The sequence below is a fragment of the Lithobates pipiens genome, unplaced genomic scaffold (genome assembly GCF_037356315.1).
Source record: "Lithobates pipiens isolate NorthernLeopardFrog02 unplaced genomic scaffold, aLitPip1_a1.2 Scaffold_16, whole genome shotgun sequence".
NCBI classification, from domain to species: Eukaryota; Metazoa; Chordata; class Amphibia; order Anura; family Ranidae; genus Lithobates; species Lithobates pipiens.
The window spans coordinates 610,760,872-610,777,265 of record NW_027507748.1 but is presented as its reverse complement, the minus strand read 5'-3'; the positions used below and the strand labels follow the sequence as shown (position 1 = coordinate 610,777,265).

Sequence of the window (16,394 nt, the reverse complement as noted above, 5' to 3'; positions counted from 1 at the left end):
GTTAGTGTGAATCAAGCCTTACCGTATCTCACGGGGGCTCCTGGCGCTCATGTAACCGGCTGTGTCTTCTCTCTGCTGTCTTGCAGAAGCAGTGGGCGGGTCCAAGGTTTTCCCGCTGACTTCAGCAAGACGCAAGGAGGAGAGGAGACACGGCCGGTCACGTGACCGCCGGGAGCCGTCGTAAGATACGGTGAAGGAGGATTTTTTTTAATAATACAAAGAGACAGTAGGGCCCTGTATGAGGAGACAGAACAGATAGTATGAAGATATATTGTATATTCCTTCAGCAGGAGGCGGATGGGGCGGCACTGTCACTAGGTGACATGCAAAGGGGGGGGGGGACAAAGGAATCAGACACAGGATAGCAGGCAGCAGCTGATGGAAGGATGCAAACAGACCATGATGTCAGAGGCTCAGCAGCCATGATTATCGTGGTCTGTTTGCAGAGGAGAGGGGGGAAACTGGTAGGAACAGATGGGTATTACAGATGTTACAGGGTGCAAAATTACACAGCACAAGCACTGTGCAACATGCTTTAAATGAGCAGATCCATATTATTATTTATTTTTTTGGGATTAACAAGCTTTAAGTAAAATAGCTCTCTGCTGAAAAACACTGTAAAAAAACAACGCTGCAACTGACGGGACCAGTATGCCTGCTTGGTGGTCACTTGTAGAAAGACTAATAATTGGGTATTTTTTGGTTATCGGCAGAAAATCTATACACGTAATGCCAGCTTGCTGTCAAAAAACAGATGTTGATAATAATAGTGCAGCAATAGCTATAATAAATAGGATACTGTATATGACTTGTATAAAAAAAAACTTTAAAAAGTTAAAGCTGAATTCCAGGCACACACAAAATACATACACAGGAACTGAAGGAATTAAATTTCTTTCTATTCATTCCTGATATTTACACCTCTCTGCCAGACAGCACAGCCAGGTAGTTAAAGTAGTATTAAAACCTCTGTGTTTTTAGTTTAAAGCTTAAGTTTACCTTTCAAAAAAAGAATCATAATAGTAATGCACATCTTTTTTGCAGAGAAAAATGCTCATTTATTATTATTATTTTTGTTGACAGAAGCCTGCAGAGCATTGCACCTGTGAACAGTGGATTGCACACACTGCCTACATCTCTCTGCCCATACCTCTCTATAGGTAGACAGTTCCTGAGCAGTAAGCAGTGTGAATGAACAACGGGAGTGTTGATTAACATGCTCGCAGTTCATTGATTCTACAAGTCCATCTGCTGTGGTGGCAGACAGTAATTGTAGTTTATTCATTCACAGATTCCTGTGAATGAATGATGATTGTAGTTTATTCATTCACAGATTCTTGTGAATGAATGATGTAGCTGCATGGGCAAAGCCCCGCACAGCCGTACTACTTTTTAATTGTGACAGTGGGTGCAGGGAGATAATATTATGATCCCGGAGGGTATATACAAATGCCTCCATTCAAAGGTAGATAACAAGACATATCAGGAAACATAGCAGGAAAATGAATGGTGTCTGTAGCGAATAGTGTGTTGGGGAAGGTCAGTATATTGGTAAGTCCCCACTTTGTACAATTTTGAACTAGTACTAATGGTCACTGTGGCTACTGAAAGGCTTGACTGCCTACCTAAAACCCAACATACTACAGTGCCCATTCCAGCCTGGTAGAAAGTCTGCTCTAATTCTGCTCTAATTTACCACTACCTCCGCCAGTATATTACAATCCCCCTTATTATTATTGTTATTATTATACAGGATTTATACAGCGACAAAAGTTTACACAGTGCTTTACAATATAAAATGAGACAATAGTGTTACAATACAGTAAAATGCAAGAGGATTAAGAGAGCCCTTCTCAGAAGACCTTACAATCTAATAGGGTGGGGCAGGTGGTACAGAAGGTTGTAACTGTGGGGAATGAGCTGATGGAAGTGGTAGGAGATTAGTTGGAGACGTGATAGGCTTTCCTGAAGAGATTCATTTTCAGGGATTGCCTGAAGGTAGCAAGAGTAGGGGATAGCCAGACCAGTGGAGGTAGCGAGTTCCAGAGGATAGGAGAGGCTCTGGAGAAATCCTGGGGATGAGCATGGCAGGGGGAGACGAGAGGGCTTGAGAGTAGGAGGTCTTGAGAAGAGTGGAGAGAATGATTTGGGTGATATTTGGAGAAAAGATTGATGATGTAGCTCGCCCAGAGTTGTGAATGGTTTTGCATGTTGTGGTTATTATTTTGAATTAAATTTGCTGGATGATTGGGAGCCAGTGTAGGGATTGGAAGAGGGGGTTGGCAGACACTGAGTGGTTGGTAAGGTGGATAAGCATGGCAGCAGCATTCATTATAGACTGAAGAGGGGAGGAGCCTATGGAGAGGCAGGCCAATGAGAAGGGAGTTACAATAGTCAAGGCAAGAGATAACAAGGGAGTGAATGAGGAGCTTAGTGGTTTCATTTGTTAAAAAGGGGCAAATTTTAAACATGTTACGGAGGTGAATTCTACAAACTTGACAACAATTGGATTTGAGGCTGAAATGACAAGTCAAAGTCTAAGATTACACCTAGCACCCTGGTGTGAGGGGAGGGACTCATAGTTGCATTGTTGATTTTGATGGAAAAGTCATGGAGGGGGGCACGTGCAGGGGGGAATATTAATAGCTCAGTTTTAGAGAGATTTCGTTTAAGGAAGTGATGTGACATCCATGCTGATATGTCAGTTATTAAGTTAGTAATGCGAGAGGAGATTGAAGGAGTGAGGTGAGGAGTAGACAGATTTGGGTGTCATTGCCGTATAAGTGGTATTGGAAGCCGTGGGCGGTTATCAAGTGACCAAGGGAGGAGGCGTAGATAGAGAAGAGAAGGGGTCCAAGAACAGAGCCTTGGGGGACCCCCACAGAAAGGGGCAATGAAGAGGAGGAGACAGAGTTGTAGGTGACACTGAAGGAGCGCTGTGATAGATAGGCAGAGAACCAGGATAGAGCAGAATCTCAGAGGCCAAGGTAATGTAGTTTATTGAGAAGGAGTGGGTGGTCAACAGTATCAAAGGCCGCAGAGAGGTCAAGTAGTAGGAGTATGGAGTATTGGCTGTTGGTTTTAGCAGTTAGTAAATCATTAGTGAATTTTAGTAAGGCAGTTTCTGTGGAGTGCTGCGAGCGAAAGCCAGACTGTAATGGGTCAAGAAGTTATTTTTAGGTAGGAGCTAAGACGGTTGTACAATAAGGGTTCTAGAAGTTTAGAGGTGAATGGGAGCACTGAGATGGGTCTTAAATTGTTTAGATTGGTGGGGTCTGTGGTGGTGGTGGTGGTGGAATTATGTATGGGAGTAATCTGCGCATGTTTTAGAGGGGAGGGGAAGGTGCCACTAGAGAGGGAGAGATTGAAGATGTGGGTGAGGGAGCATTGGATAGAAGAGGGTGACCGTAGTAGTTGTGAGGGTACAGGATCCAAGGGACAATTGGTTAGGTGGGCACCTGAGAAAAGTTTTCAGTCGTAGCCAATTCAAAAGAGGAGAGTGTTGAATGTGCTGTTAGGCAAGGTATGTTGGGTGGGGAAGATGTACACACAGTGGAGGTGTCCTCACGAATTGCATCAATCTTGTCTTTGAAGTGATTGGCAATCTCTCGGGCAGTAAATGGGTTAGTGGGTTAAGGGGGTGGGGGACGAAGCAGAGATAAAGGTTGAGAAGAGCCTTCGGGGACTGGATGACAGAGTATTAATAAGAGAAACAATGTAGGCTTGTTTGGCAGCATGGAGACAGGGACTGTATTTTAGAAGGGCAGATTTATATAGGGTGAAGTCTTGCAGCCATTTGGTTTTACGCCACAGTCGTTCAAGAGCACGACAATGTCTCTTGAGATTTCTAGTGTTGTCGGTTTGCCAGGGTTGTAACAGTCTGGGCCTGATTCTGCGTGTGGTTAGAGGAGCAAGTGCATCTAGTGATGATGAGAGCGAACTGTTGTAGACAGAGGTGGCCAGTTCAGGACAGGGGAGAGATTATGTCATATAGGTAGTTAGTAGCAGAATAGAGAAGAGAAGGGTTAAGGTGGCAAAGGTTCCTACAATTTGTTCCTACATTGTTTGGTGCTTGGAGGGATGGGTGGTTGGAGGCAAGGAGACAGTAAAATTAATGAGGTTGTGATCAGAGATAGGAAAGGGGGTGTTTGTGAAGTTGCCAGGGTTGCAGAGATGGGAGAATACAAGGTCAATGGTATTACCATTGGAGTGAGCATTGTGTTAGATCAAAAGATGAGGTTAAGTCGAGAAGTTTAGCTGGGCTGTTAACATTGACAGGAATTTTGAAGTCACCAAGAATGAGCGAGGAGAAAAAGTAGGGTAGCCAAGCAGCAAAGTCATCAAGAAAGCATGTTACTGGTCGAGAGGGCCGATAAATTGATGCAATCCTCCGAGAAATAGGAGAAAACAGACAAATACAGTGCATCTCGAAAGAAGAGAGGGATAGAGAGGGAGGGATAGGAAGGACTTGGAAGGTGCTTTGTGGGGATAGAAGAAATCCAGCTCCACCTCCTTTCTGTCGGTTGGGTCTAGGGGAGTGAGTCCAATGGAGGCCTCCATGGGAGAGGGCAGCAGGAGAGGCTGAGTCCAAATTTTGTAGCCAGGTTTTGGTTATGGCGAGTATATTAAAGCCATGAGAGATGAAGAGGTCATGTACAGATGTTAGCTTGTTACAGATGGGCTGCTTTGAGGAAGCAGGGGGATAGAAATTAAACTGAGTGTATTGCGGTGGGTGCCAGAGGAGGAGGGGTATTGGATATGTGGCTTGCAGTTGGAAAATGGCGGACTAGGATTAGGAGAAATGTTACCTGAGACTAGGAGCAGGAGGAGGGCGAGGAAGGCAAGATGGGAGTGGGATGTGCATGAGCGCACGTGTCTAGTGGCCCTGGTGCTTATGCCAGCATATGGGCACAGCAAATGCAGGAGATAATGGGTGCAGTAGTAGGGAGAGCGTAGGAGTGAGGGTGATATGTGCATGCTGCAGGGTAGAGAGGAGGGGCAGAGTAAGGATAATTTGAGGATAGAAGACACTGATGTGAGAAGGAAGAGAATGAGGAGCATGTTAGTGGATAGAGTTGGAATCTGACTTGATATAAAATAAATGTCAAATGCTGGTTAGCTTGCCATTTTACAGAGTGGAGCAGAGTTCTTGTTGTATCTTCATCCAGCTTTAGTTATCCTGCTTTCGTTAATCTGCGGTGGTGAAACTGTGCATCACTCGTGACGGAGCCACTCAGGATCCAAGATCCATGTTGTCTGCGCCTTGCCCCTGTCCTTGCCACCTCATAGGCTGCTTTAAATTTATAGGGAGACTGAGCAGGCATGCATTTCTCTATTGGTCATCATAGGGTCTGATTTGAGACACTTGAATATGGGAGAGGAGGTCAATACCAGACCAGACATGGGCTAGGGTCGTAAAGCTAATTATCTCTCTTGATCACTCAAGCCAAATGGGGTTGAGAATCAATCACCAGTAATGTTGCTATTGTAGTGTGGTTGTTAGATAGTTAGCATTAAATGTAAACGTTTAAAGATATGACAGCAGAAGACATTTACCAAATATGTTACAGTAATGTCAGTTCAGCAGAGTAAAGCGTACAGATGGATAGACATTTATGCCTCCCGTGACAAAGCCTGGATTACCCCACTGAGAAAAGTGCTCATACAAAGTGAAAACCAAAATAAAAAAACAAAATAAAAATGAAAAAATACAAAATAAAAACAAAAAAATCCCTCAACCCAACATGTTTTGCCTCTGAACAAAGCTTCATCAGGGGTGCAATGTGAATTGTAGTGTTATACAGAGCACATGGCAATTGGTGGATGCCTCCAGTAACCAGATCTATTTATCATGTGAGGTAAGGGGGAGTGGCTATGTCATGGCACGTCCGTGTGTAATGCCATATATATAACATGCATGCATCATGACGTCATTTGCATTATGACGTAATTATGCATCATACATCACAACATAATATGTGTCCCAGCATAAATATATGTCCTAACATCAGAACTCACATGTGAACTAAACAATTGTTCCATTTCCAACCAGATACAACCTCTGTATGGGCAAAGCGCCCTCTGGTAGCAAAAAAAAAGATCTTTCTACCGCTAATCACTGCCAATGTTATACAATTACTATAGAAACATTGTTCACCAATGACATGACATGACAATATGTATTAATATCCTCAACCCTCTATACCATAATTATCTATATAGGGTAGAAGAACCTGTAGAAGTGATGTCATTTTCTTAAATTGATGTTTCAGCCACACATGTCTAGCTATTGGCCTGTCTTTCTTCAGGAAAAGATCATTGCTATGCATTAGTAACATATTATGCCGCGTACACACGACAGGACTTAAGTCCGGCAGACTTTCGACGGAGTTCTGACAGAGTTCTGACGGACTTTCCGAATGAACGGACTTGGCCACACACAATCACACCAAAGTCCGACGGATTCGAACGTGATGACGTACGACCGGACTAGAATAAGGAAGTTCATAGCCAGTAGCCAATAGCTGCCCTCGCATCGGTTTTAGTCCGTCAGACTAGCACACACATGAGCGGATTTCTGGGTCCGGCAGAGTTCTGTCGGAAAAATTTGAAGCATGTTCCATTTCTAAAGTCTGTCAGACTTTTGCAAATCAAAAGTCCGCTGCAGCCCACACACGATCGAATAGTCTGCCGGAATCATTCCGTCAGACTTTTGATGTTGAAAAGTCTGGTCGTGTGTATGGGGCATAACACCCTAAATACGAGTGTAACATGTCACTAGAGGTGAACCTATCCTTTAACACATTGAGTACAACAAAATAAACATTCCCCAGTAAACTTATTAAAATTCTCACCCAGCACTTACAGTGCACAACTTTCAATGCTGCTGGCTCTTGCTGTCCCAGTGAGGCTTCCCTGAACTTCCAGTCTCCACAGAAATGAGTTAACAGTGGATAGCGCAGTCTCCAGCCAGTCTGTTAGGCCGCGTACACACGGGCGGACTGTTCGCCCAACTTTGTCCGCTGAACAGTGTTTCAGCGGACAGTCCGCCCGTGTGTGGGCTTTCAGCGGACAGTTTCAGCGGACAGTTTGACGGACAAAGTCTTTCGGAAATTCCGAAAAACTGTCCGCTGAAACTTTGTTTGAGCGAACAGTCCGCCCGTGTGTAGGCTACTTTCGAAATGAGCAAACTGTTCCCGCTCGGAGGAAAGTCTGCTCATTTCGAGCGCGTGTGAAGGTAGGCGGGGCCCGCGACGGAGACGTCGCGGGCTCCGCCGCCTGGAATGGACTTAAAGGGGAACCCCAACGCCGAAAAAAATCGGCGTGGGGGTCCCCCCAAAGTCCACAACAGACCCTTGTCCGAGCACGCTACCCGGCCGGCCAGGAAAGGGGGGCGAGCGAGCGCGCCCCCCCTCCTGAGCCGTACCAGGCCGCGTGCCCTCAACATGGGGGGTGCCTTGGGGAAGGGGGGGCCGCGCGGCCCCCCCACCCCAAAGCACCTTGTCCCCATGTTGATGAGGACAAGGGCCTCTTCCCGACAACCCTGGCCGTTGGTTGTCGGGGTCTGCGGGCGGGGGGCTTATCGGAATCCGGGAGCCCCCTTTAAGAAGGGGGCCCCCGGATACCGGCCCCCCACCCTATGTGAATGAGTATGGGGTACAATGTACCCCTACCCATTCACCTGTAAAATAAAAGTACCCAAAAGAAAAAACACAACACACGAGAAAAAATATTTTATTGCACAGCTCCGGGGGTCTTCCGTCTTCGGGGGTCTTCTCGCCGGACTCCTCCGCTATCTTCGTGTAGCTCTTTTGCTAGCGGAGGAGTCCGGCTTTCTTCCTCCCCGCCGCCGGCCTCTTCTCCCGACTTCGGGGGTCTTGTCCCCCTCTTCCGTTCTTCTGCCGGGCCACCGCGCCTTCTTGTAGCTCTTTTGCAGGCGGTGGCCCGGTCTTCTGTCGCCGCCGCCTTCCGTTCTTTTGCCGGGCCACCGCGCCTTCTTATAGCTCTTTTGCAGGCGGTGGCCCGGTCTTCTGTCGCCGCTGTCGCCGTCGCCGCCTTCCGTTCTTCTTCTTCTTCTTGTTCTTCTTCTTCTTCTCCAGGAGATGTTGACACGACGCTCTCTCCGGCCGGAATGCCAGAGCCGCCCTGCGCTGCCACTTATATAGTGACAATGGGGCGGTGTCACATGGTATATGTCACATGGGTTGGTCACATGGGTTGATGTCACATGGGGACTATGACATCGTAAGGGGGCGGGGTCACCATGTGACATCAACCCATGTGACCAACCCATGTGACATATACCATGTGACACCGCCCCATTGTCACTATATAAGTGGCAGCGCAGGGCGGCTCTGGCATTCCGGCCGGAGAGAGCGACGTGTCAACATCTCCTGGAGAAGAAGAAGAAGAACAAGAAGAAGAAGAAGAACGGAAGGCGGCGACGGCGACAGCGGCGACAGAAGACCGGGCCACCGCCTGCAAAAGAGCTATAAGAAGGCGCGGTGGCCCGGCAGAAGAACGGAAGGCGGCGGCGACAGAAGACCGGGCCACCGCCTGCAAAAGAGCTACAAGAAGGCGCGGTGGCCCGAAGTCGGGAGAAGAGGCCGGCGGCGGGGAGGAAGAAAGCCGGACTCCTCCGCTAGCAAAAGAGCTACACGAAGATAGCGGAGGAGTCCGGCGAGAAGACCCCCGAAGACGGAAGACCCCCGGAGCTGTGCAATAAAATATTTTTTCTCGTGTGTTGTGTTTTTTTTTTGGGTACTTTTATTTTACAGGTGAATGGGTAGGGGTACATTGTACCCCATACTCATTCACATAGGGTGGGGGGCCGGTATCCGGGGGCCCCCTTCTTAAAGGGGGCTCCCGGATTCCGATAAGCCCCCCGCCCGCAGACCCCGACAACCAACGGCCAGGGTTGTCGGGAAGAGGCCCTTGTCCTCATCAACATGGGGACAAGGTGCTTTGGGGTGGGGGGGCCGCGCGGCCCCCCCTTCCCCAAGGCACCCCCCATGTTGAGGGCACGCGGCCTGGTACGGCTCAGGAGGGGGGGCGCGCTCGCTCACCCCCCCTTTCCTGGCCGGCCGGGTAGCGTGCTCGGACAAGGGTCTGTTGTGGACTTTGGGGGAACCCCCACGCCGATTTTTTTCGGCGTTGGGGTTCCCCTTTAAGTCCATTCCAGGCGGCGGTGCCCGCGACGTCTCCTTCGCGGGCCCCGCCTACCTGTACACGCGCTCGAAATGGGCGGACTTGCCTCCGCCTTACGTGGGCGAGTCCGTTCATTTCAAAAGTTGAGCGAACTGTTTGGCAATCAGTTCGCTGAAACAGTCCGCTCGTGTGTGGGCAAGTCCGCTCATGCAAATTTTGAGCGGACTGTTGCGGCAACTGTTTGACGAACAAAGTTTCAGCGAACAGTCCCCGCGTGTGTACGCGGCCTTAGTTTGGTGAATTGAGAGGAGAAGGATTCCCTGCCATCCTAGGGTATGGGGCTGTGTGTTTCTTTTGATGCACAGAGCATAGGGAGACACAACTTAAGTGGCTCCATAGCATGTTGCAAGAGAAAAGAGCCACCCTTAAACCAAAAACCTGGGCCAGCAGTCATGGCACCACCACTGGAACACACGCAAGCGTTAAGAGATAAAGAAGTTGCATACGCCGTTTGATTACATCAGCTGCTGAAAGTGCTTAATAAAATGTGACTTTAATATTACTTTAAGTAATATAAGTAGGTGTTATACTTGCCCTCAGCCTGTGATTTCACATTGAAGCTGTAGACTGATGAGCTCATCTCTCTGCCACCCTGCTCTCTCCTCATATCAACATGTTTTTTGTTAGCATATGAGCATTCCAGCACTTCTGATTGAATCCTAGTACTGCCCTCCCTCTCCCAGTCTGAGCTCTGCTGTACAGAGAATTTCAAGAGGCTTATACCAGTTCAGATTATTTTATTTTTTTAATTGGTTTTGTAATGAAAACATACCTGCATGGAGTGGTGTTTTTTTTTTTTTTTTTTTTTTAAAGCTGCCTGGATTTAGGCTTTAATATTTCGATTTTTTGATTTAATCCGCTGTGCTGGTGTTTCTAATCTGAATGTTAGAATACAAAACTGTTCTTTATTTGTATTACTTTGTGAGACCAAAAATAACAAAATGCAGATGCAGAATTATCAGCTTGCTTCAATGTCATTGTTGTGTGTGTATTCATTAAACAATGCTAACTTACTTTCTAATGGGTAAAATGATATAAAAATAACACTTACTTTGTATATACCTCCCGGGGTCTGTGTGCCTTTTTTGATTTCCTGTGCGGGTCCCTGGGAGCCCCAAAAATCTGGACACTCTTATGCAAGTATTCTTCTATATTTTGGGAGGGGGGTGTCAGAGTGACTTGGTTTTTAGCACTCCTGGGTGCTCCTTAAAATGCCTGCTGTAAATATTAAACTTTTGATAATTTTTTTTACACTCGTGGGTTTCTGTTAACCACTGGCATGTCTAAAACCCTTTTTAACTAAATGCCCCAAATGTTCTGCTCATATCCTCAAACTTCAGATATTTCCGATGAGGCTTATTATTGAAGTGTCCTCATTAGTTGCTGAAATTGTGAAAGAAGGGCATAGCAACAGAGCAGATAAAATATTTTGTCAGTTTATAGCAGAGCAGTAATAGATCATTTCTGATTGGGTGTTATGCGGACATGCAGATCGAACATTTACTTTTCAGAGTTTGCGTGTATGTATAATGACCATCCACAAGGTGGCAGCATTTTCAAACTTAACTTTGTTTTCTTGGCTGGAAAAAAAATAAATATATATATTTTTTTAATTTTTTAGATGGGCACGGAACAGAGCTTTGAACTTCTCAACGTGCTGGAATTCTCAAGGTAACGTTATCCACCACTTATCGCTAATTTAATTGCAGCTCTCCCTTGTGCTGTGTATTTATCTTTTTATTCATGCTATCTGTTAGTTCAATCAATATTGTGCCCCGTGATGTATATTATGAAATCATTATTTGATCATTGAGAAGAGAACAGTGTATTGGTTCACATTACCCCTCTTACCACAAGGAAAATATTTCCAGCAAATGAAAGAGAACACAGAGTATCTCTTACACATCTAATGTTCAACTATAATAAACTCAAAGTAGGAAAATAATGAACTGATTATTGTTAAGTCCTTAGGTAAATCTCCGAGTTCTATTTTGAAATTCTAATGTATAAGCAGTGACTGAAGAAGTGTGAATTTGCTTTTTATTTTGGGTCACCATATTTCCTTTTTCTTGGACCAAAAATGTGAACATTTATCTTAAAGAAATGGGAAATCTAGATTTGAAAATAGCTTACATTAGAAGTAATACACAGTGACCCCTTGAATATAAACCATAACTCACAACCTTTAAAATGTATCTCTAGCCAAAACCTTTTTTTTAGAACCCCTGCCAGGTTTTTTATTGCTGTCTATGTCCCTGCTGTGGAGATACACCCTCCCTTTCTATCCTGGTTTACATTGTCACAGGACAAACAATGATGGAAACTGGAACCAATGATGGTGCCAGAAGGAAATATGGGGCAAATCATCCAATGTGGAGGACTGTTCTGGGACAATTGTCCAAGAGGGAATTTCCCCTCCCTTTCGAAGGATCTCTATTCACTTTCTGTTATGTTACTGGGATATGAAGTGAAGTGAAATCTATCTAATGAGACACGGGCAGCCTAAAAAATCTAGCAGTGGCTCTAACTCTTCAGTACTCTAGCCAAAATTATTATTATTATTATTCTTTTTTTTAGGTAAGTATACACATTAAAGTGTTACTAAACCCAGAATCCTGCATTCACTATATCTTGTCTCCCACAGTACACAGAACACGGAAATGCAATAGTTTTAAAGTGGTTGTAAACCCTTACAACACACTTTGACCGACAGGTAAGCCTAGATTAAGGCTTACCTGTAGGTCCAAGAAATATCTCCTAAACCTATACGGTTTAGGAGATATTTGCCAGAAGACAGGCACCGCTGTCTACGGCGAATGCGCCATAGACAGTGGCACGCAGGCGCACTGAGCGCGGCATTTCCAAGAACGGAGCTGCCGCGCGTGTCGGCTCCCGTGTGCATGCGCGGGAGTGACGTCATCGCGGCTTTGCCGAATGACAGCGGCGGAGCTGCGAGACCCCACTGACAACATGGATGCGCCGGACTACAGGGGACAGCGGTGACATCGCTGGCTCCTGTGTCAGGTAAGTGACACATAATGGACTACTATGCCATGCATAGTAGTCCATTATGCTTTGCCTTTGCAGGGAATGAAAGAGGAAGTAAACTCATCAGGGTTTACTTCCTCTTTAAACTGCTGAATACCTTTTCACATCAACAGTATATAGCAGTTTTGTGACTTATATCAGTGTCTGGTTAAAGCTTGTAGGATGAGTTTTCATTCTGCTCTGACTGTCCTATGAGGAGGCAGGACCCCTGACCCGCTGTCTGGTCAGTGGTGATCACAAGCACTCTCCAAAAAAAAAAAACTCTCTAGCAATACACACCAAACTGAGCATGTGCAGCTTGTCCCCAAGGCTCTGTTCTATCATGAGTTGGTTTGGGGACACAGAATACAGGATAAAACAGCCTTTTTGCACAATACAGAGGATTAACCCCTTTCACAGTGAGTATAACATGCATGGTTTACTGGATATACACAGAGGAGGTTATTTACTAAAGGAAAATCCAGTTTGCACTGCAAGTGCACTTGAAAGTAAAGTCACTGTAGATCCAAGGGGGACATGCAAGGAACATAAAAAAACAGCATTTTAGCTTGCACATGATTGGATGATAAAATCAGCAGAGCTTCCACTCATTTCAGATCTACCCCTTAGTTTTAGAGCGACTTCACTTCCAAGTGCACTTTCAGTGCAAAGTGGATTTGCCTTTCGTAAATAACCCCCATTGATTTTACTGTTGTGGGTTCAGTAACACTTTACAAATCAGCCTCCGTCTAATCTTCTCTAAATTTGGTCTCAATTTTGACAGTATTTTTTTTTTTTTGGACCTATGGCTGGCAGAGCTTGTGCCTTTCAGTAGTATAAATCTACCTACTAAAATTCAGACCATTGGTAAGGCAGGGTCACTTTGCAATCTTTCAGAAGTTTAAGAATTATTCTGTTGCTATGAACAAAACAGACCCTTTCTTTTCAGAAACTTTTTACTAGTGTTTTCAATCATGTAAAAATGTAACATATTGGGGTTTATTTAGTAATGTAGTTCACAATGCTGTGACTATGTACAAAATATAATGGCCAATAGTAACTAATGACTCTTTATTTATCACTGATCTAATTTCAGTATACAGAAATAGGGTTACTCTGGGTTACAGTTAATATTTTTTCTTTTACTTTGTTTCACTTTCTTAAATGGAACTGGACTCCAAAAAGTTAAGATATGTAATTTTATATTAAAGATTTAGAAATGTTATTAGTGCTTAAGCAGTGCCATTTTGCCTCTAATTCCTTCTAAAAAATAGCAGTGCACCTCCAGTGCTTTGAAATGCATAGCTGTATATCTGCGGTGATCTAAAGAACTGTGCCCTCTAACTGCTAGTCTCATGAGATTTGGAGTGTGATTTGGTGATGCCACCACTGTGCTGCTTACTGTTCTTCCTTGCTGTAGAGTAATCTGTACCTAATGACTTGCAGAGGAAGGATCCTCCTGCTCTTGTTTTATTTATTCTGTGGACCTGTGCTTTCTGCACTTCTCCTGCTGCTTCTTGATTATTTCCCAACCAGTCATCGGGGGGGGGGGGGCAGTTCTGATATGAGGACGCTCTGTTTTTCTACTAAAATGTCTCTACTCAGACAACACAAAACATAGTAAGTCAATAATGGGATAAAGTTTAGCTGCAGGCACCACCATTGGCTAGCCTTTGTCCTCAGTTTGCCTATTTTCACTATTAAGGTTGGATCTGATCACACTTGTCCATTTTAATGCAGTGAAACCAAACAGTTTAAGCTCAAAATGTAGTTGAAGTAGAAATCCTGTTCTTTCCTATGTGGCTAGTTCACAGCAATGTGACTCGGCTTAGAATGTTTTTAAAGTATAGGATATGCTATACTGTGAAGCAGACCCATTGAAATGAAAGGAAATTGCATAAATCATATAGTTTTGTGTATTTTGAATGCATCTGTGCCATGGAAAGACTGTATTCTGAATATTTCTCCCTTGCTTTGCATAAGGACACAAGTGTGTATGAATTGCACAAAAATAATTGTATCAGTCACACACAAAAACAGATAATGTGTGTTCCAACATGTGTTGGTGTATAAAGGTCCAAAGGGGCCTAAGACTGCATTTGTCAGCCGAGAATATTTTTAAACTACACAAGGAAAAAAGTCAGTATTTTTATATGAACAAATTGCACTGTATGAAGATCTGTAGCTCTTGTCGAAGAAATATCACGGTTCTGTTGGGAATGAGCCTGTCAGCATGGAGACATATCATTAGGATGGTCTCGGTTAAATTTAAGGCCTTACATTTTTTTCATTACACTAAGGATTTCAAAGAATCATAATGATCTAATTGCTTGAAAAATGAGACTCGCCTCTTGACATGTCTCTGCTTCCCAGTTTACCATATAAACTAAGGGGGAAAAAAAGCCTCAAAAGTTCTGGTACCATCACTTGCAGGTAGGCCTAATGATATTGCCTTTTGCCTCTTGATTAAATTGGTCCTGATTAGGAAAATAAGCTTTACTAGTTCTGGTACCATCATGGTAGGTAATGCCAGTGCCTTTTGTCTGTTGATTAAACTGGTTATAATTAGAAAAATAAGCCTTACCAGTTTGGTGCTGTGACAGACCCTTGTCAACCTACTCGGTGCTTCCGCCAACCGGCAACTCCTGCTCTCCAAACCCTTCCAGCAGACCGAGAGCTAATACCCAGCCCTTTTACCCCAAGCATCATACACAGAGAAGATGTTGAGCTAAAACCAGAGGAAATGTTTATTGAACAGAAATACAGGTTTTTAAACACTTCAAAAGTAGGGCAGTCACCAACATGAACAATAAAACCAAATATTACCCAAAACATCACACAATGGTTATATACTAAGGTAGCGTTGACACAAGATTTTGTTATGTAGGAGCCTCTAAGAGGATATGCCAACATAAACAAACGTTGATCTAATGAAACAGTTACCTAAATAATAACGGGACTAAACAAGGAAGTTCAATAGCCAGTAGCCAACAGCTGCCCTTGTGTCGTATTTGGTCCGTCGGACTAGCACACAGACAAACGGTTTTCCCGATTTTTAGTCCGTCGGAATTGAGTCTGTCGGATAGATTTGAAACATGTTCTATTTATAGGTCCGCCGGATTTTTTTGAAAAACAATCTGACTAGCCCACACACCTAGACAGACCTAGTCTGCCAGAAAGTGTGTACGCGGCATTAGATAAAATAGCTGTCCTACCAGGCCATTGACTCTGATTTAAAGCACCTATGCAAGATAAAGGAAAACCTGCAAACATGGCCTGTTGGGGGTACTTGAGGACAGGGTTGAGAACCACTGACCTAGACAATGCTTTGATTCATTAGGGGGGTCCCACCTCACCTCAGATGGTCTGACACCAATCTACAACAGTCTATGACAAAAAGTCTACAACAGTCTATGACAAAAAGCTCATACAAAGTTCCAGCAGTCTGAAAAATTGGAATTCATTTATCTTTATAGATTTCTTGAGGGATATTGTTGATAAATATTTCTGTCGCAAGTGGAGGAGCCTCTCCAACCCAGTCTGCAAGATGGCAACCATATTTCATTAGCCTGTACAAGATTAATATTACACCTTTCCATGCACTTCAGAAGGGAAGCTTTATTGTCCTTATTCAGAGAATTAATCCAAGCTTTGCTATCAAAGTTCATCACATTGTTGTTCATCATTGGAGAATGGTCTGCTCTCTCTATGGGAGAGACTGCGCCTCATTAATTCTGTATTTGCAAGAAGCGGAAGTAAAAGTTCTCAAAGTTACTAAATGCCTGGTTTGAAGTTCGTACAACGGGGTGCATACAAGGCATACAGAAGAACAGGGCTTACAACAGATGATGTACACTACCAAGGGTTAACAAGTGATAAATGCTGCAGAAAGAGAAGACTGCCTTGCCATTGCCATGGGTAACCATAGGAGTGTTCATGGCTGTATCCGCCAGGTTGCAAGCATACAGTCACTTCACGGGGATCACAGTGTACTTCGATAGCAAGGGGGTCTTTAAATGCAACTCCCTCTCTAGCGACTGGTGCCCCATACTTAAGACTGGAACCGTAGCATGAGGCCCCCATGCATCTAGCCTGTATGTCATGGAGAAGAATATGAGAGAGGTTCCTCAGAAGTACAGAACCTGAGCAAACTTATGTAA

The 16,394-nt window shown here is 44.5% G+C and overlaps 1 protein-coding gene across 1 annotated transcript in view; it reads left to right on the top strand.

Annotated features, from left to right (window-relative positions):
- The window catches only part of ATP8A2 (ATPase phospholipid transporting 8A2), a 1,022,388-nt gene that overhangs the window by 319,563 nt on the left and 686,431 nt on the right, over positions 1-16,394 (top strand). Inside the window, exon 19 of the mRNA XM_077484049.1 lies at positions 10,829-10,878. Within this exon, the coding sequence (XP_077340175.1) occupies positions 10,829-10,878 (50 nt within the window). The remainder of the gene's footprint in view (positions 1-10,828; positions 10,879-16,394) is intronic.